This window comes from Myzus persicae, unplaced genomic scaffold, assembly GCF_001856785.1.
Source record: "Myzus persicae strain clone G006 unplaced genomic scaffold, MPER_G0061.0, whole genome shotgun sequence".
Lineage (NCBI taxonomy): Eukaryota > Metazoa > Arthropoda > Insecta > Hemiptera > Aphididae > Myzus > Myzus persicae.
In genome coordinates, this window is record NW_019100880.1 from 78,143 (window position 1) to 101,280 (window position 23,138).

Sequence of the window (23,138 nt, forward strand, 5' to 3'; positions counted from 1 at the left end):
GCTTTTGTCATACATACCAATAATGCAAATAATAAATATACATTCCCTCATGAATAGTGTGTGATTTCCATGATCATTTTAACCTTAATCGCTGGCCTATATGACGTAGAAAATAATAGACTTGCCAAAGTACACTCTGCTACTATCCCCCCCCCCCCAACAAAATTGCTTCTGCTGCAGTGGCTCTGCTGGAGTGCATAATTTGCGACCATTCAATTTATAATATGACGTATACGCTTGACTCATGACAGTTGTAGACTTGTAGACAATCCACAAATATTGACATATACCTTTTGCCGGCCGAGACGCGTAACTCATGGGCTCGCGACATCATAATTCTATACATTTAGTGACTGTCGACTGACGAACATACTATAACATACATAATATTATGTGTAGGGCGTTTAGGTATAGGTGCCGTACAGCACTGTCGGCGCTACGTTAAAAAATGTATAATAGGTATAATGAAAATCCGTAAATGGAGTCGATTTTTACCGGCCGATTTTCTGTCAGCCGGTTACTGTTGCATCACACAAATACCTATACAATATACATATATACGTGCCGACAACGTTAGGTTATTCGTGTATTATTACACGAAACTTCCTCAATTCGCTTCCCAAATCGATCGAAAAATATATTATGATGTCGTTATGCAATGGGTTTACGAGCATATCTGGGAACATACGCATGTACAATGTATATCCATACTCGCGTTTATGTAATGCTCACCGATTTGTAATTAAATCACAGCGTTAATGTACATTACATATTATTATAGGTGGGTACCGGCTCCATAATGTATAATATGTATTCTATAATAGATGGACTCTTTGATACCATTACCGAGGTCGAAGTTGGTATAACCTACCCGGAGACATGTTATAACACATCTTATGTCGTGTGCCAACACGATAAAACGCGTACACCTTTGGGTTTGCCTGTAGGTTAGACAGATAATATTTTTTTCAAAATACCGGTTTTAAAGAATCTTTTCATTTGACTACTTTATAGTGTTTCGTATTATCGTGTTTGAATATATTTTTTAAATAACGGTCAGTAGTTTACTGTATATATTTTGGTCAACGATTATAATATGTTGACATTTTACCTAGATACGTTATCATGGCGCGTCAAACACGTGTGTTGTGAGTAGAGACGGTACGGAATTAAAAAATGTAACGTCCAAGCACGGTTTGTGATTGTTAAAAAAGTTTAAAAAAGTATATAGTTAATTAGTTTTAGAAAAATAATGTCACACCCACTGACGGTTTTGGAATTGTCTGTTAGACTATTGTTACCGCTTGATACGAAAAAGGAATGGTATAATAATATAGGTAGAATGTGTTTCTGCAGTTTTAAATCGAATAAATTGGATATGTCCAAAAACACTTTTTTTACGTGGGAAAATCCTGTTTCGCAGAAAAGACATTGTCCTCTGACGTTATATTTTCGATTGATTTGAGTTAAGAGTTATTTATTTTTAGACTTTCGTGAACATTGGATTTGTATAGTTTATTCATTTAATATCTTCTCGAGAGTTAGTTTCTACACATTTCGTAGTATGTGAAATGTCCTGAGAACATTTTTCAATCAGTCAACATCACGATGTGCGTTGTTTGAAATATAGGAACACAAATATAATTTGTTATATGTCATTGCTAGAATTAAATATTGCTTAAAGATAAGATTCATACAGTTGTGCTGTAACCAGAGCTTTTCTGTTAATTAAGGTACAACCTCTTATCAGCGAGCAATAGTACTTATCTAAGTCTTATGATGATGACAAATTCCAATGATAAATAAAAACCATATTAATAGGAACCAACATAAAAAGAAACATTTTCACACATTTTTTTTTAAAACCAAAGAATATAATATTATGAAAAAAAACATACTTGGTGGACATTGTTTAATAGTATACTTTCTTAATTCAGTCTTCAAGTAAATAGGTACATATACATTTCCCCTCTTTTTTCTTTAGATTATTGTAAAACGAATTTTTCAGTTTATAATATTTAAAATTTAAAATAATAATACAGCGTATAGAATACACATTATCGGTACATATAATAATATCGTATTACATTACTATAAATCCATAAATTATAAAACTCTTTTATAGGTCATAACTCATAATATATCAGACATCAGTGTATTACATTACAGTTGCATTATTTCGTAGAGTTACGTTTTTAAAACTGCCATCGCAACGCGTAGCTCCTGTTTTAGACGATATGATATAAAATTAACAAACTATAATAAATTAGTTAGGTCGCCGACGCGTTATTGTACTCACTGCTATAAAAACGTTGCTATGACTAGGTATATATCAATTATCAAATGTGTCGAGAATCACATGCCATCGGACCATTAACACGTTCTGTTATTATAAATTATTGATAATCGTATTTTATTTTGGGCGTGTAAAGACTTATTCATCTTGGTTCTTTGAGTGTATTGTGTTAATCAAATGTTCCGAAATAATAAAAAACGATCTCGTACAAAATATCACATCGACTCCGAAAATCGGATAAATCTTTTTATGTTGTGGTTGATTAATAATAACATACACTATACATAATATATACCAAGTCCCGCGAGTGTTGTGCTATCAATCCGTCAACCCCGCCGCTCAGAAGAGCCGAACGGTAAGTGGAGCACACGTTTGGAGGTGGTGGGTCACAGACCACTGAAATGTATTTCTACAAAATCACCATTCTCTCTACAATATCAGTAAAATGTAATTACAAGAAAACTATGAATTGCGCAATCCCCATCTAAAAAAATTATTTTTGTGGTCATCACTGTTGGCTGTTATCTTCTATTGTTCTGCAGGATACAAACAAATTATATTCAAGCTACATGCAGAGCTAGAATAATATTATATTGCAGCAAATTTTGGAGTACCTATTTCGCATTCATAATAAATAATAACATTCGTATCGTATCCATACGTATCGATTGCGGTTAAAGGTGATAATGAATGATAATAGGAAAAAAAAGGATTTTAATACTCGTTGGAAAAATATAAAAGACTATAAAAATTAAATAGGCACTACAATATAGTATTGTAATTATAATATAGGAAGTCTGTACGTACTGTACAATGATTTTTTTTTTTTGTAGAAAGAAAAATACACGGCTGCATCGAACAACTTTAGGTCGAAAACACGTTAATGCGGTTCAATTACGTGTACGGTTATCGAAATCAGATTCGAAACCATAACGTGTTACCTGGTACAACTACAAACACATTATACAGAGCGATTCACTCAGAATGCTCACTCCATTTTTCCTTAATACAAATCTATTCAAAATCTGAGTTTTGGAACTTTTAAATATACTTAAGGTCCATGTTTTCAAACATATATACCTAATGTGAAAGCAACATTTTTTTTTCCAAATGAGAACCACTCGTTTTGGTCAATCAACATTTGATAATTTATAAATATTAGATTCAATATCTTCTTTATATTTTTGTATAACTATTTTTTAAGATTATTATCCTCAGTATAAACATGAATAACTATTAACTAAAAAACTACTCATATTCAAATTTTGATTTATAGATGAGATCTATAGATCATAGAAACTTTTCAAAAAAAAAATTACTACTTTATGACTTACAGTAAAAAAAGATTGATTCAGAGTTGAAAAATATCTCATTTTAAGTAATTTAAAATATGTTCCTAATTTCTTAAATAGGTGTACCTACCTCAAAATTCCTTGAATCATAATACATTTGAATACGTCCATGAAATGGATTCATAAATCCATCCAAAAATGGGGATGATCATTTTTGGTGAATTAAACTGCATTCATTATTTAGTGATTTTCGTATTAGTCACATCACTATACCGCACTTCCGCAGCTAATTTTTACAGTAAGTATACCTATTTAATTGATCTCTTCTCTAAGCGTATACAGTTCTGGTCCGTTTCCGAACGATAATTATAGAACTCTGCCTTTTCGAGAGACGATTTCTCATATCTAGGTACATGCGCGATGTACGTTGATCATTATATTATTGATTGTATGTCATACAGTCTTTCTCGTTGGTTCCAATTAGTGAGGATAATAATTGACGTGCTACTATGCGGTACCGACAGCTGCTTTGCAGTTTACCACTATTACCTATATAGTCGGACAAGTCAGCGTCGTGTCGTACACTGTTCGGAGTATACATAACCTGACGATACATGGGTAAAAAAAACATGGATATAATAATATATGAACCTATTCAGATTCTAACCTAAGGTGACACAGATTCTCAGTGGCGATCGAGGCGGAAGAGGATCGTCTTAGCCGCACCAACACTCCTCCCCGGCCCGGGACACCGTAACGGTACATGACGATATTATATTATTACACTCTCCGTTGCCGGTTACTGCAGCTCCGGAAGTGCGAAAGACGATAAATAAATCATTGCGACAACGCGGCGAATGCGGTAAAGTACACGAAATGTAATATTACATTATTATGCAGGCGGTAAATATAAACGCATTCGTATTTACAGTTTACACGTCCTATTTGTCACGGTACATCGAACGATGCCTACTATACTAGCTAATACAGATTAAGAGCTTCTTCACAGTCCGCAATGAGTTACCCATGATATTATGTAAGTATTTTAATTTTATATTATGTATGTATAATTGCATAATAATATGTGACACATTTTAATGATCACAAACGGAGTACATAAGTGTTTGTGAATACTAAATTTGTCGACATTCTCATTGTATATATAATTAATATAATATAGCTTCTCTAACATCGAAAATAATTCAACAGACAGTCAGAAATTTTTTCATAATAAACGAGCAAGAGTATGGTACAATTTTTATAACCAGGTATCTCCATTGGTTTTTGACGTTCGTATTCCTTATGTTTTCCGAGTCCGTCGTTGCTCACAATATAATACTTATATATAATCACGGACTAAGGTATAATGAACTGGAGACGACAGGGTGGGCGGATGACAGGAGACATATCAGTTTTACTGGTTACTCGGTAGTGCAATGTTAAATTAGTGAGGAAATCCGCAGGTTTTATTCAATGGGTATTATCTTGTTTCATTAATACTTCGAGTGTCCAATAAACATTATCAGATAGGAGTACAATTTGTTGCGCTTATTGGATATGCTAAAAAGAAAAAATGTATGAGGTCTAATTGAAATTAATGATATTTACTTTTTTTTTATACCTATTACACTGATTGGCAAACTAATATGTATACATATTAAATTGTTTTAACACATAAATTGGAAATTTAACCATCTAGATTTTGTACGCCTCCTGGAAAATTAAAAAATGAACATATACCCGTGATGGTTAGGTTAGCACCGAACCAGAGTTCATCGTCTAATCAAGCTGTACTGTAGCATGATATACCGATGCTGCAGCTGAAATAGTCGGATGGGGTCGCATGATGGTCATGGCAATAATATTGCGATAATTGCTAAATATACGACATCACGAATTACGGAAGACGTGGTTAAAAGAACGTAAACGGTAGCTTCGACTAGATGTCGAATCGGGCCAAGAGTTCATGCGACGTCCAAAACGGTCTACTGCCGTGGCGGCGTGAACTGCTGGAGAACGCTCTCGCCGTCTTCGCACATAAAATATTTACTTGGCCAACACACATGGTCTGAAAATAGCGTGAGTCGAGTTTTTTTTTCATTTCGAATTCTTTGGGTTTTTTTTTAATATAAATTCAAGTAATGGTTCCGTTGTCGTTCTGCGAAGTGTCGTCGGTATGGATCTCCAGGCATTTAAAAAGAAAATTCCGGATGAGAACAACGTTCTACGATATCGTGTGTGTATTGGAAACGTGGAGTATTGAAATTAATAACGTTCCGTTTTAGCGAAAACGATGTCTGCGATTTTTGTTTAAAAACCGGCTGCGGAAATCCTGTGAAAATAATAATTATGAACTCTGCGCACAATATTGCAACCATATTCGTAATTCTTCCAATTATTTAGTATTTAAAATATATCATTATAATCTTATATGATTATAATTCACGAACAATAAAATCGGTCTACTGGTCTACAATATACGTCGTAGCGGGTGGTACGTGTGTGACAATATTGGTATTAATAACCATGCAGACGGGGCCACTGCAGTTTAAAAAATACGCGTTTCACTCAAATTTTATCTTATTTTTGTCGTCTAATGCTTGTAACAATACATACGGTTGTACAGCGCACATACATTTTTAACAATTATCATAAATTTGAGTGATTTGATCATCATTTTGTTTGTATTATTAAAATATCATACTATATAGATAAGTACGTGGTGCATATTACATACATTTGATTATGAAATAAATTTGTTATTATTCTTTGCAGATTGTCCGTATATAATGATAATAATATTATCGCGTTACGTACCGTTGGTTTTTCGCATTGAATATGTCGCAGGTAGTCATGAATTTATGATATATGGTCGACGAAATTGTACCCGGAAAAACGTTATGATACTGAAATCGTTGTTGTATTTTTTTTCTCCATTCAACGAAAGTCAATGTCAGCAAATAGTTATCATTTACACGCCATACCTAATTCGAATGTCCTCGCGTCATTATATATAGTCTTGTTAATAAACATTTATTGCTATTGTTCTCGCAATACCTACTTACCAACGACGAAACGTAAAAAAAAAAAAATATTAATATGTAGGTTCTTCGAATTATAATAAGGGCGTTTACCAGACGGTAATTAAAACTATTCCATTCCGGTGAGAATTAGAAAACACTTCATCATGCAATTTCAACTATTATATTATGATATCGCCTATTGTCACCGGGTAAATCGATCGGTGAATATCGAAATAAGTACATATTTTTTCGAACCGTCGTGTCTGTGATGTGTACTCTCCGTATTAAAGTGTTTTCGCCTGGGACTGCTTCAGCCGAATTTTGAAATTCCGTGAGAAAAAAATAATGTTCCATTTCGGTGGCATATTATACTTCTCTATACATTGCAGTATACAGTGTACCACTGCTGAGAGAATATTATTATTATGCTGTGCGTGCAAACCGCCGCAGCTTGATAACCGCTGAAACGTCTCCTTTTTGTTTTTCTCCTCATTCGTCTGACGAGTGTCGTGACCACGACACTATCGTGACTCTTTGCCGGCGCTCAAACCGCATTAATATAATGTAATTATTATAATTTATTATTATGAATGGCCGTTTGTATTCCAACAATTTTCTAATATATGCGCGAGCGGGAGAATGGACGACGGAACGATGCACCGGACCTTGAACCAGTTTTTCGAGGAGCTATAATACGATATTATATTTTTCTCCGCGATTTCAGTTAGGTACATATTGTATATATATATATGATTACCATTTGCGCTCACGTTCAGCTCGGGGACATAATTATTATTATATTATGATATGATATTATCGTTTACGTGCCGGACTACTACGCCCCGGCGTAACAGAAGAAGCTACTACTAATGTTATAATATGCCTGTGTACATGCTGTATACCATGCCGACTACGATGATTATGGCGATTTCGACGATATTGTTATTAAACATACTTCGGCGATTATTGTAGACTACAACTAACCTCGACTATATTACAGGCGTGTGAGATGAACCGCGATGAGGTTAACTGCGACCCCAATGTGGTGGAACACTTCTTTTTCTTTTCGTTTAAGTAAGTATCCCATTCGTGCATAGGTAGTAGGTATGAGTAAAATATGTTGTCTAACGTCGTCATGTGCACCACGCGCATTGCTGTACGATTGTTGACCATCGCCGTGAATATAAATTACTTATAGCTACCTATTTAATTGAAGGAACATACTGTCATAGTCGCCGTAGTAGAAGGGATATCAGCATAAAATATAATATTATATTAAAGAGTACATTTAATTGAAACTCCTATTGAATTCTAAAAATTATTCGAGTTTTCTCTTGAGCGAACCATCTGAGTGCTTAAATTATTATTATATCATATATAACAGGTACACCGTGATGATATTTGGATCGATTCTATACAATTACTCCGAAATGGATTTTTACAAATTGTATAGTATGATGTACATGTACATTTATACGAATGTTATTATTAGATATTATTTTTATACTTATAGAATGTTTAAACTCAAGAATAACATTTTTTTTTCTGATAGTGTTTTGAATAACACCCAAAAAGTAATAATTATCAAGATACGTCTGTCTTGAATTTAAACTAAGCATATAGCCTTCTTCAGAGGTCGTATTATTAAATCCTGGTTCACAGAAGCTATTTGTTTCCACCTTGGAAACTTATTTGGTAGCAGTTGCAAATTATTAAAATTTAAAACATGGTAAAAAATTGAACAAATGGAAACAATATATTAATAGATTGGTTTATTAATTAATTAATATAATAAATATTAAATTTGTGTACGTATTTACTATTAAATATGTATGGTGTTACGTATTCCTTCGGTTTTTAGATAATATGTTCGTGTTGAAACAAATTACACATTTTAAATTTATAGTAACTATCACTTTATTTTCAAACAGGTACCTACTATTTAACCAATAACCGTTTTAACCTGTATAAACCGAACAATATGAGTTGTGAAAACTTATTTTATTATGTAGTGTGTAAAATCATAATAATTTATAAACAATATCGAATTATGTCATTGAAAGTAGATTATTTATTTTCTAAATTTTTATATTGTTTAGTCAAAAAACGTCCGTCATCATTATTATTACAATTCAGACATTGACAGTGGAGTGAAATAAGCCCGTTCCTTAAGAGTAGATGGTTTTTTTAATTAATTATTGCATTGTTATAAGATTCGTAATTCATGGTTTTTCAAAACGCCCAGCGTGGAGGGCTTTCTTAAAACGCTTGAGGGTTTCGATTCGTTGCGGTAGTGGTTGTGACACCAACGATAACAATATTGCAAGTACTTAATGTTTCTTAAAACAATATGTTCGAGTCCGTCAATCGCAGAGAGGTGTGAAAACCATTTTTCCTCTTATAGGGTATGGTAAAACAAAACGTGGAAGTAATACTTCAGATATAGGTACTAATAATATCTAAGTTTCGATTTACAGAGCATATTATTGGATTGAGCTCATGTGGGATGAAAAAAATAACGTTTTGACTGCTCTGAACGTATAAGAAAAAAATAAAAATTATATTATGGTATATTATAGCGCGCGTATATCAGCTATTGTACGCAATATAATATTATTTAGGTAAATCACTAAAGTATGGACTCTATAATGATATGTGCAGATGATGACTCGACCGACGTGCCGGTATCACTTTGTTTGTTTTGCATTGCACGGGTTAAGTTTCTATAGAAAACTAGGTGCGTGCCGCCTAGCCGTAAAATGTATAGTACCTATATATATTATTATAATATCAATAGATACGTCATTCCACACGCGCTCGCATAAATTATAATGGTATATTTTTTCGACGTGTAAAGTTCAGTCGTGTGGTGTGTGTAATGCGTGTGAATAAAATGAGATTATAACACGACAATGAATTATTTTGCCAGACGACTTTCTTCCACGGCCGTCGATGCTGCACACACAAATCCCACGACAACGCAATTATTATGATATTTTATTAAAAACGGTTGAGCTTAGCGACTAATATCTCAGCCGATAGCCGATGTCAATGGCCATCGGATGTACGTCATTTAAAATATTATGTGTGTAATGTGTACAATGTAGGCGTATAATAGCAGTGCGAACGCGTGCGAAATAAATCAGTGCAAATTGCTGGTGAAATCTCCATCGATCGATTTGTAAATACACGACGACGGTTAACGCACGAGTGTAATATACTTAGTGCCCGCTAATTGACGAATAGGAGGTATTATTAATATAGAGTATAATAATATAATCTATTACCTAAACACAAATTATGTAATACTGTGCAAGTTAACGATTAGAACTGTAATATTGTTATGTACTCGTTCATGATTGTTATCATAATGGCGTTTGGTGCGGACGATATATTTTATTTTGTTGTATATAGTCGATGTCATAATATATATATCACGACAGAACAGACGACAAAATTAAAAAAAGTAAATAACGACGAGTATAATGATAATCATTTATAGTTTGTGTGACTTACCGATCAGCAACACGATAATGTGAAGTAATATAAAACCGGATCTGGTCAATTTTTTCAACACGGCAATGTCCATGTTCGTACACACTATACGCTGCTCGTCGACTCGTTCAAACGCACCGATTTCTAGAAAGGAAAACGTAGTTTTAGACATTTATGACCGTCGCATAAAAACAATGCATTTATTTTATGTTTACAGGTAAGTAGTCTAATAGTGTGGATACATTATACGCTGCATATATATATTATTTAATTATTGTATGTGCATTACAATAACGATTAGATTGCAGGTCTACACGGATTTGTATAATATATACATCATAAGAAGATTGTGAAGTTAGCCCCCACACGTCCCGACGGTAATTAATAATGCGAAGTATGAACTATAATATAATATTTTAACATATCTCCTATCATAATCTCTACCTACTCGTTTTACGACCCCCGTGTGATTTAATCACGACACTGTAGTAACGAGTTTTGGCGTGCTCATAAACGAAAGTTCTGGTTGAAAGTGTTTTTCACGCGACACACTATCTATCCGTCAGAGCATTATTTGTCACCTCAAATCCGAGACCGATTCTATAGGTTTATGAGAGTATCCATACAATTATACATACTCTTGTACAGTTATACCCACACGATCGGTGCATTTAATAACATAGGTTTAGCTTAAGAGTTAACGCTAAATTGCCCTTTGTTGGACTAATGACTGAGCAGGACAGAGCTTTGAAAGGTGCACGCATTCCAGTTTGATAATAGCATGGTTTAGAGGATTTTGGAAAGGACCAAACATCATGTTTCAAAATTACTTGCTGGCCACTTGCAATTAATAAATTTTAATTTGTGTATAATATAATAAAATTGAGCTACAAAAAAAAGTACTTGGTTGGCGTATTTTCCTATTTTGCAGGTTGTTAGGATTCCTTGTAACTAGTTCCATTTTCAATGATAGTAGACAATTATAAGTTATGAAAGTTATAAAAATTGTATTTTTACATATTAAGATTTATTTTATTTTCTCAAGTGTAGATAATGTTGGACTTTAGAACGTAAAATTCAGTCTTAGGTCGCACAAAATTTGTAAAAAGGGGCCCATGCATCCCGAAGTCTGCGTAGGGGAGACCGCTGGTCTACATCGATAATCATGTGGTCTATGGTCATGGTTTATAGCCAAACATTTGGAGTTGTTACTAGTCATCGTGTGATTTTTCATCCGGTCGGTCTCTCCCTTTTTGGTTGCAAAAAAAACCATATCACTCACTCCCTGTTTGATTAGTGGTAAAAACTGTTCTACAAACGGAATCGCTTGGTGGGCAACGATGCTGTGTGGTATAGATGACCCTATCGATATTATAACAAATGAAAATATCCGTCCACGGATCCGTACTTTTCGGTCGCACGCAGAGCTTAAGGGCTGCCGAAGGTCGCAGTGAAAGTGACACTTTCTCCCGGCCCGCCGGCTTGCTATATATTATTATTATATATCCGGATGAACCCCCACACGCGTTTAGTCACACACGTACGTGTTATACTGCATTATTTTCTGTCATGATACACGCATAGCCGTATTATAGGTATGCGATTTCATATATTGCATTGAATTTTATCGCGTTTTACGGATGCGAATTACGCAATATCGATTGCAAGAAACGTTAGTTCCGAAACGACACTATGGCAGACCGTGAACACGGGGTTCGTCGCTCCGTAATATCTACTCCTCGTAACATATAATATTATAATAGCCGGGAAACTTAGACGCCCGCGATCGTATTTACCTGCAGCAGATGAGTACGGTGTTTACTGCCGAAACTCGTCCCATGGCTCGATTGCGGCGATTAGACTATAATATAATATTATTAGAATATTATTTTACAAAAACGGCGAAAACGACTACGACAAATTATATGTTTACATAGGTACACGAAAACACGACACTAACGGCGGTGTTGGCGAAATATACGACGATATCATATAATAAGTAGTATTTATTTCAACGACGAAGTGTGTTAAAACTCGATTTTCGACTGCGAATAAAAAATTGAATTTCCCACAGCGACCACGTAGTGCGATATCGTTATTATTATTTAATATTTTTTTTTCGTTGTGAATACACTGGTGCGTACGCGTTGCGAGTCGTGTCTCGAGTGACGCGCGCCTGACAGCGTCGGTTTGGACACTGGTTGCAGTGTAACACCGCTGGAGAGCAGAAACCCGAGCTCGCGACCGCGGTAATGCCCCCCGGCCTTCGTCCGGGACCGGTACGCGGCGGCGGCGGCAGTTCTCCCACCGCCGTCGTCGCAGTAGTTTCCCCACCGATAACGCTCATCGAATATAATATTGTATAGTGGTCGTCTCGGATACGCGTCTCTTCTTTCACCTACTTTCCTCTGGCGGTCGAATATTATATGTATACAACTATACAAGTAAGTGTATTTGTCGGTATACCCACCAGGTATATACTGCAGCGTAATGGGTATATATCATATATATATATACATCACGAGCGAGTAGTAGAAAGCGTATAGAGCAGACGTACAAACACTCGTCTGGTTCGCAGGTTTTTTATTATTTTTTTTTCCGCCAATAATGATCTTCTTTTTGAAAATGTATTACACCACGTGCGAAACGGTTGTGCTATCCAACGTGAGCACAATAGTACTGCTGCTGCAGGTTTACCTATATATACAATATAACATAATATGATTTCTGAATCACGATCCAAGTATTAGAGGTAATAACTAGACATCCCCGAGGTGCTTATATATGGGTGTATGTTATTTTACCTACGCGTAGCTACTTAATAAAGGTTCCTCTAATACGTCTTCTTTCGAGTGTGTTTTCAATATACGATTTGCACTGCGGTTGCCTGAGTGCGATACATAAGTAGTCAAAATACTGGCGTTTCTTTCCAAAAACCTTCATTCTATTTCTGATACTGCAGAGACAGATGACGTCGAAGAAGAACATTCTGAGATAGTATTTCACCTTTCGGCGATGCAAGCAAAAGCTGCACTAACATCAATGATGAGAAACGTTAAAGGATTCTTTGCCCTAAAAATATAGATAAAGTACGTCGATAAAGGCATACTAAATGAATGTCACTAAAGTACAATTACAAACCATTGATTGTGATAACATATTAATTAATAATAATATAACTGCAATATTTACAATATACATATTTATCTTATAAATTCTACTTATCACATTTATCTAAACAACTTTAAAATGCATAAGTAATAATAGTTGCAATTTGAATTGAAATAATAAACAAAGGCAATAAAGATGAATACTTATTATTATGTACCTACACATTGTTGTTATTAAAAGAACTCTCTAAGTCAAATGTATTTTATAAAACCCTATAGCAGGTAAGTCAAACCCTCTATAAGCCAAAAGAAGTTAAATATTTTCTTCTAAATTTTGACTTATTTAGGTTCTACCGAGACTCTCGAGGACGGAAAAGTAGCATTTTGGTCGAACCACGAGTCTCCGGATGACTGAGTTCGAAGCGATTCGAGGTGCACATCAACCTTGAGAAGTGGTGGACATGTATAATTTTATAAATCGTAAATGCCACGAAGATATATAATTCGGATCGAGTTGAATGATGCCTGATTACGCAATACTCAGATAGTCAGATTAAATAAAACACTATACGTGAGAGTTAGTTTAATTCTTCAGCCAAACCATATTATGTCCGTGTACCACAAACCACGCAGATGCAGTTAACCACTCCGCGGAACAAAAAATAAGCGATGATAAAGTCGTTAGTCAAGCTTGTAGTTTCGGGAAAATGTAATTATAAATGTATTTTAATTTTCGATGAGCTTATGCAATGTGTTTGTTCAACTTTAACTAACACTGCTGAAACGATAGAACTAGCTATTCCTAGGTATCTAAATCAATTGCATAGCATAAACATATAAAATACTAAAATAGTATTAACCATGATATATTTCTTACATATTTGGAAAATTTTAAAAAATAGAATATCCACCTACTATAAAGTAATACAGAATACAATAACACAACTACAGTTAAACCCCTGCTAATCGAATGCCTGCAGTTGACGAAGGACTCCAAGGATAGACCGGTGCTCCCCTACAATCTATGTAAAGCACCCTACTCCCTACCCGGGGATGACATCTTTTCTCCTTCAACTACTCAAAATTAAGAACTTGATCCATAAAATATGACATTTATACATATTATGTTATATCACATGTAGTTAAAATAACTTAAGCCTTTCATGTAAAATACGTAAAGTATTTTGTATAAATCTTTAAATTGTAATGAATTTTAGAAACGCCAACAACCTCAGCAGTTGAGATGTACATGTAAGTACGTATGTAAATAAAAAAATAATAAATGCAATTGACAGTGATTCATATTATTATGTACGTAGAAAGGTACTTAGGTACTATGTAAGTACCGATTAAAGAATAATTAGTTTTAGGTACACACGCCTAACAGCTTACTCGTGCAGCATTCAAATAAATAAAATATGTAACATTCAATTTTCACCCGGAGAATGTGAAGGTGTTCAAAAAAAAAAAAAAAATACTTAAGATAAAACGTTTATAAATTCTTCTTAAAAAACATGATTCAAGTATCTCTCTACATAAAGTTATTATACATATGTCATAATATATTAATAATGTATAACCAAAAAAAAAAAATTATACATTATCTTTAAAATTACACGTAACTCATTGATAACTTAAAATCTAATATCCACGTACGTTTAACTCCATTCAAGTCACCTTTACGAGAAAATAAGAAATTTAAAACTGTCGATTGGGATGAAAGACTATACGAAAAATAATTATAATATGAATCATAATTATAACCATAGAATAATAAAACAATATGCGTTTTTAATAACAATACTTACATAATATAATTATTATTACTATGCAGAGTCAAACGACGGACACAATTTTATTAAATAAATTATAGTATACCTTTTTGAGTGATTACTGTTACTCTTTCTGCTATAGTTCTGCCTAGTACCTACCTATATATGTATAATCTGTACGAACACGGATAATGCGTTGAAGTTAGTGTAGTAATGATAATAATTAATAATTTATGGGTTGCTTTAACACAGACGTTACTCATTATAACATAATTCATAATAAATGTATGTTGTGCATACTACACAGAACTATATTCTATAATCTATAGAAAATAATTTTAATTGAACGGTCGGTTAAATTATATTATTATATTTTATAGAAAATTGTAATAAACATCAAAAAATCGACATCATTAACCACCTTTTACCATAATAATGTTCTAGGTATACGTCGTTATATAGTTATAATTAAAGACCGGATTTTGCATAAAATGCATGTTGCTATTTTCAACATCATAGACATGCAGTAAATGAGTCTCCATAAATCATTATACTTGATTGAATAAATATCAAAATTGTATAGTGCATATTTTTGCATATTTTATCAAAAAACCGTACAAATATACACCTAACGATCAAAAAATGTGTTGAGCAAACGTAAAAAAGAGATTATAGGTAAGTTTATATAATATTAATATGAAATATTTTACATCTCAAAGAATAATCGGGTGCTAAAAATAGGTTAGGTTGTTGTTTTTACAATTAACATACTACATAACATTTTTCGTACTTTTTTCCTATTTATATAACTATATCACCAATGTATCTGTTATTTAATTTTTTTACAATGTATCAATGATAAAAAATTAAATAACAATTTAACTAATTATATTGTTGTATTACATATTTGTTATATTATACATCTTACTTTTTGTTTATGAAAATGTAAATAAAACTAATAACTAATCATTACTGCAAAATTAAAATCAAATATAACATGTAATAAAAACTGAAATTTAATTTTGCATATTTCGCATCTTTTTTTTGCATATTTTGCCTTTTCTTTTGTGCATGTTTGCATGCATATTTTAAAATTTTAAATGCATATAAATCCGGTCTTTAGTTATAATGTATAAATGGGTGCAAGTACCTAGTTATATGTGTTCTGTACTACACACATATGAAATATCAGTAAAATAAACCTTCCCTTTCACGAAACTCTCCTACGTGGTAGGCTTTCTACTCGGGCTACACCTATTTGACGATATTTGTTTAACCGAAACGATAATCCGTCACTGAAGTATCGTTGGTAAGTACATATAGTAGGTACCTATTAATGTGTTTACTATTATTAGTGTAGTGACCTTGCGCGGGACAGCATATACCGGCGAGAGAAAACAACGTTTTTAAGAGAACACTATTATAGGTGGAGTATGTATTTAATATTTAGATAAAGTGAAATTCATGACGCGTTGTCTTATGACCGTCGGAAGAAAAAAATTTATTTATATCCTATGAAAAATATAACAATTATTTATTGAGACGAGGTTTTCGATAACATCTCTGGTTTCACATTATTATTATGTTATACCTGCGCATTCTAAATATGTATACACTGCTATTATACATTTTATAATTGTGCATACGCACCGAAGGACAATATTGTGATTATTGATGTTGAGACTTTCCCGATTTGAAATTTTGACATATGCCACAGTCGTATGTTTTTACACACACACACTCAAGCGCGTTAATGATATTATGCGGTTAATTTCTTCTTTCCGTAATCATTTCTTAATTTTAAAACAACCAGAGAAAAGTAAGTACTATTACCTACAAGTGTCGTAAGAAAAATGTTAATTCACTGCGACTCATACCTCATGCCCACCTAATACGTTGGAACGTGCAACGTTATTGTTTATAGCAAGTATTATAAAATATATTATAATTTCTCATTTGACACATTATTATGAATCCCGTAGAGCGGCAATAGGTCATGTTGGTCGCTTAACAAATATCATCAATACCCGCCGTTATAACTCCTACCATTAAAACGCAAATCGATAGTGATGTCATCGATTAAAGTGTATTATACATGCTAAAACCCTGATCGTTATCACATCGAATTTATAAACAAAAATATTTTTTTCCATATATATATTTCATCACAGGTTAGGTTACTGAAAAATAGTTCTTTTACATTATTACCATTACCAATATTAAGAGTTATTTTTTAATTTTAAGATTTATAAAACGAAGCTTCAGATATAAGATGAAGAGAAGGCATTACAAAAGATCAAAAAAAAAAAAATCAGAGAAAATAATAAACGAAAACGCTACAAGAAATCAATGAAACAAAAATTAGAGAATGAAAAAACAAATGAGCCTCAATATTAAGATATATAGATGATAGAAAAAAGTAAATTAGTTTTAATTCTTTGTCATTAAAAATGGAAATGGGAGGTCTACGAACATTTGCTGTCTCCTAGAAAAATTTAAGCTTCCTTAACATGATGCGCCGAAAGTGAATCCTGCACATAATAATTAAAAGGTTTATTGTACCTAGTGTCTACGGTGATCGTAAAATAAATAAACAATTTAGACAAAATATCAGGGTTTATAATAGTATATTTACACTCTCTTCTTTGAATGCTCAGAAATGGTAGAATAAAGAATAAATTCTGGAAACGATATTATGAGAATTTTCGATGAAGTGAAAATTAAGGTTAATCAAAGCTTAGCATCTGAAAAACGAAAATTTGGTCAAATTGTACAAAGTTACAAGAGTGTTGGATTATTGTGCTAGGTGTAAAGCGACTATATTAAAGAATAAATGCTCGTCAGTAATAGTACGTATTATATAATATGTCGCACTTTCACGGTGTAAAAGTCGTAGGGAATCAGAATGAAGTGGAAAATTTGAAGATAAATATATATCATTACAGTACTTGATGTACCAATGCATTGTTTCTTATTCAAAATTTGAAAAAAATTATTATTATTTATAATGATTGCATTATTATTTATTTCCCATTCAGATTTTTTTATTAGGATTATAAAACACAAATTAGTGAACAAAAAAAGATTGAATATAGTTTGGTGAGCTAGACGAGCAGGGAAGAGAACCCCCAAATACTAAATAGTATATAAAACATTGTAATTTATAAATTATAATATTGCGGTATATTACCGTAAACGCGACGGCATTTCAACGTTTATACCGCATGCACGGTCTGATAATTACTTACGGAAATCTTCATCTTTAATTCATAATAATATTACTGTTTTAAAAGCGATGAAAACGATACACAGCGATGATAAAGTATTTAGCACTAAGACGAACACAATTATCGATAATATTGTCGAAGTGCACATAATATTATAATATTTGTATAGGGTTCAAAACTTATCGAGTTAAAAATATTTCAAGAATATTCATATACGAATATTATAAAATAAAAATTCTCAAAAAAACTAATTATTCTAAAATGATAGAGGTAATAAAGTGAATGAACAGTATGTTTATTAAAATAAATATTCACTTTTATAATAATATGATACCTATAGTTTCAAGAAAAAATACTTAAATTTGTTGAAAATAAGTATGTAGTTAACATTTTTTTGGTAAAATATTACGAAATATGTAAAGTCAAACTTTGTACGTAGGCACATAATATATTGATATCGCCGTTTAAAAATTAAAATTATATAATTATAATATCTTATCTAGGATATTCAACAGCCGATAGAAACAAAAAAAAAAAATAAACATCCAAAGTCTAGAAACCCTGGACTTTAATTTTATATTTTACTAGCCGACATCAGTGATTAATGTATGCGCTATGACAATGATGATATTAACATATTATAATATGTTCATGTTGAGACTGAAAGGAGAGAGGCATGGACATAATCAGTCGATTAACAACGTATACTGTCGCTTGAGTGCTAAGTATTTGTCTCATCCAATGTTGAATCACACACAAGTTGGATACGGTCCACGAGCCCCCAATACGGTCCCATACCCACGTGTACAATATAACTGCGTAACTAATTCCACAGTTAATTATTACGAATAAGTAGGTACATCCAAATACTAGCCATATATGGTATTATCGATTTCGTAGATCGTCATTAGCATGATTAATAATATCATGTATTGTACGCGTTTACACAATATAATATGCACTCGCATATTTTTAGGTTTACGATAATTATTGTGTAGGTAGGTATACAGATAAATATTGGGTCACGGACGGTCAAAAGCATATTATTATTATACGAGAGGGTACTTATTATATTATGCATTTTAATACAGGCACGAAACATTGTTTCACATTATTATTAACAAATAATAATTATGTGAATTTCGTTTTTTTTAGCGTCTGTTTGAAAAATGTTTAGATTTTCAATTGATTTCAGTATAAAACGTTTTAAATTGCCAAATAATAAAATTGTTATAAATTTGAAAGCGTTGATAATTAACATCATAGCGAAAAATATTATAAAAATGTCTTATATTCTATATAAATAAATAATCACTAAACATGGAACTTTTGAAGCTTTCCTCCTGCCACAAATAGTGGTCGTGCTCATAATAAAAAAACCGCATCATCGTAAAATCAATACGTTCCTCGCTTCGGTTATAGAATCTAAAAAGGAAACAAATTAAATTGGTCGATATCACATTTAATTTACGTACACATAATATACATTTTCAGTATACGCACCTATAGTACGATTTCACACATGGTTTTATAACCATCATTTATAAGATCATTGAATTCCATTTTAGATTTCTTTTCTAACCATAATATTATTATCGGACATCGAGTAACCTCCAAAGTCCATTAGAGTGAAGTTGTTCTCGTGACCTATAGTAAAACTCAGCTGAACATACCAATAAATTAAAACAAAGTATCCATCGGTAATGGGTTACTCTCATTAATCAAAACAAATATACATAAATACAATATAATACCAGCTTACAAAAATGGTCGCCTTTCATCGCACTTATTATAACGTATATGTTGTGTAAAAGTCTACAACAACTTTCTGGTGAGTAACATTTGATTAAATAAAACATTCAAATTAAATAAGTCGAATCTGCAGAGTAAATGTAGGTATATTAATTAAATTACTTAAACATACAACGAAATTATCAATATTGAAACGTGCATAAAAAGAAATTTACGTCTTTTAAGGTACTTACATTATAGTCAGCTAACAATCTGACAAATGATTCCTGAGAGTATTATTTATTAACATTTATTATACAAGACAACAATGGCTCAACTTTCTAACTGAATCTTTGTTTTGCTTCGACTTTCAGATACCGCACTTTGGACCAACTGCTAAGACGTATATCGACTTGCAAGTAAACTTTTTAAGTACCAATTAGCCCTTGTGGTTTTTTTAGGTTTCATGGTGCTTATAAACAAAGAAACCGAGCAAAATCATCTCAAATGCCATGTCGTTGATGACCAATGACTTCTTAAACTGCTACTATATTTATCGCCTTGTTAAACTCATAGCTGTTTAAGATAACCGTGCTTTATGTATAATTTAAATGTATGTGTTCGCAAAACAATTTCATTGTATTATGCCTTTAATTGAGGTTTCACACGCACGAGATATAGATCTGGTCGAACCTATTCAGTATAATAAATATAAATTATAACAAATACAATTAGAAACCATGCGATATCAAGAGCTGTTCAAGGTTGTATAGGTACTGAAACTCTTCGAGTTACTACTACAAATCGTGGTGTAACTACTACATTTTTCATATACAAATTATTAGCTGAAAATGTTTTCAAGGAAAAACGTAAATCTAGTTGAACGTCTTGAACCTAACGGGTAGGTAATAATTCTAATAATATAAGCTCGTGATGTCCTATAATGATGCGTTTTATCGAATACATCCACCGGTGTTGTATAAAAATAATGAACTGCAGACTTTACGCTTAATGAATTTACATATTTACAAACGGAACATGAAAATAAAATCGAATAAATAGCTTAACAAATTGACACCTCCCCACACCAAAAATAAACGGACGTCAAAAAACGTTGAAAATCGTATGTCACGTAAAATTATTTCAAATAATCGTTTCATTCAACAGATGGCCGAAAAGATAAAATTATCTGTATGATTATGCATATCGATGCACCGGTGAACAATGCACAAACAATCATAGATAAGTATAAATGTATAACCATCCCCGTCATTGCACACGTACCGCGAAAGTTCGCAGTGTGTGCGTATGAATGTCGTAATTTAATTATAATTTTCAAATTTGACATACAATAAAATAACAGGAGTTTAAAATATAATATAAGATTATTTTATTTTATTCCGGTGCTGACGCGTTCACGTCCTGTATATGTGGTGTGATGATGTCAACGCGACCGCATCGCCGGCACCAGCACACATATTACAGAGTATTACAATTGGTAATAATAACTACGAACACAATATAATAATAATATATAAATATTATTATGCAGCATTGTCGTGGTAGTCCATTGATTGTGTAAAAAACGTCATCCGGTTCGCGAATGAATTTTTAATGTTGTTATTATTATTATCATCATCATTATCATCATCACCGTCGTCGTCGTCGTCGTGGTCGTCGTGAGGGGGAGGGGGATCTAACAGTCGGTATTATGGTGAACAATAATAATATTAATGTTCAAGTGCTTGTACATTGTAATGATTATTAGGTTCAATATTACCATATGATGACGATGGATGACCCGGGTACGCATCGTTTACTGTGAACCATCACCGGTGACTGTGAACAGTTGCGATTGTTTCGAAGGATTTTTTTTTGAATCAAACACAATTTTCAATAAACGTATACCTACGCGAAATGCAATGTATATGCATAAGGTTCTAAGATGTTTTATAGGTAGCTTTAATAATAACAACATTATAGTATAACGTTTTATTTGTCAACGAAACGGCGTGCCCATGTCGTCGTAACGTAATGATATTATATCAGCTGTTCTCTGATCGAGCCGTTTGGCTCCGAGAAATAAATATTATTTCGAGAGTTACCTAACACCGGAAACGTGTATGTTGCACTTGTTTTTCCTACTTGTGATTGCACCGCAGGTAAAACTACATCCGAAGCGTTTTGTAATCGACACACGCGTGTTCCTCGTTTGTATACGTCTTGGGTACCGTACATTTGCTGCGAACGACTAAATCGCCAAATAGAATAATATTAGAAAACAACGATATTTTCAAATATCGTCGGTCATCGAGCTGTTATGAATACATAGGCATGCACAGAACAGACGCATGCCCGTTATTAACTTTACTATTAATACACCAATATTCACCATAACAACAATATTACTTTCAATAGTGTTATAACGACAACGGTGTACGATTGGTTACGTGCCGCCGAGCTAGGTAATGTCCAAAAATTAAATGACGCGTTGCGAATACTAACAATAATAAAAAAAAAAAATTATGATGATTTAAAATAGACTAAAAAGTATTGTTCGTTTACTCATTACACCATTACACCACACAAACGCATCCGTCAATCAGATGTGTATTGATCATTCATATCGATTAATGTTAAAATATATTAATCTAATATTTATGTGAAAATTATTAAACTGCCGGGTGAAAACATAGAATAATTAATATAGTGTAGGTACCCAGGAATTATAATACTAATATGTACATATTTATACAGCTTATGTAAATGGTATATATCAGTCCCTACATGAATAGTCACAGTGATGAAAATGTGTACAGTGCGATTCTCCAGACATATGTTCACCACCAAATTTTCGTCAAATAACGGATTAATTAAAATTCTAATTTTTAGATTTTTTTGCACCATTAGTGGAGGAATTAACTTTGATGATACTAGTTTATAATCTTTCGAATGAGAGTCACCGATTTCCTGTAAATTATAGTTGTTTGATGCGTCGTTGTCTATGCTACATAATTTTACATTTTTCAATCAGCAGTTTCTTTAAGACTCTAAAAAGCTCAATATTTTGCATATAATATGATAACTCAACATAATATTATATTTTTAGAAGGTTATTATTGGAATTTACCACAATATACCTACCCCCGTTTGATGTTGAAATTGTTGTTGAAATGTTATTGTGTATACATT

General features: G+C 32.8%; 1 protein-coding gene across 1 annotated transcript in view; it reads right to left on the minus strand.

Moving 5' to 3' along the window:
* LOC111026559 overlaps nt 1-12,323 on the minus strand; it is a 40,660-nt gene extending 28,337 nt beyond the window's left edge. Inside the window, exons 1-2 of the mRNA XM_022304655.1 lie at nt 11,903-12,323; nt 10,128-10,250 (exon numbers count right to left, since the gene is read on the minus strand). Of these exons, the coding sequence (XP_022160347.1) occupies nt 10,128-10,200 (73 nt within the window). The 5' untranslated portion in view covers nt 10,201-10,250; nt 11,903-12,323. The remainder of the gene's footprint in view (nt 1-10,127; nt 10,251-11,902) is intronic.
* Between the last annotated feature and the right edge of the window lie 10,815 nt (nt 12,324-23,138).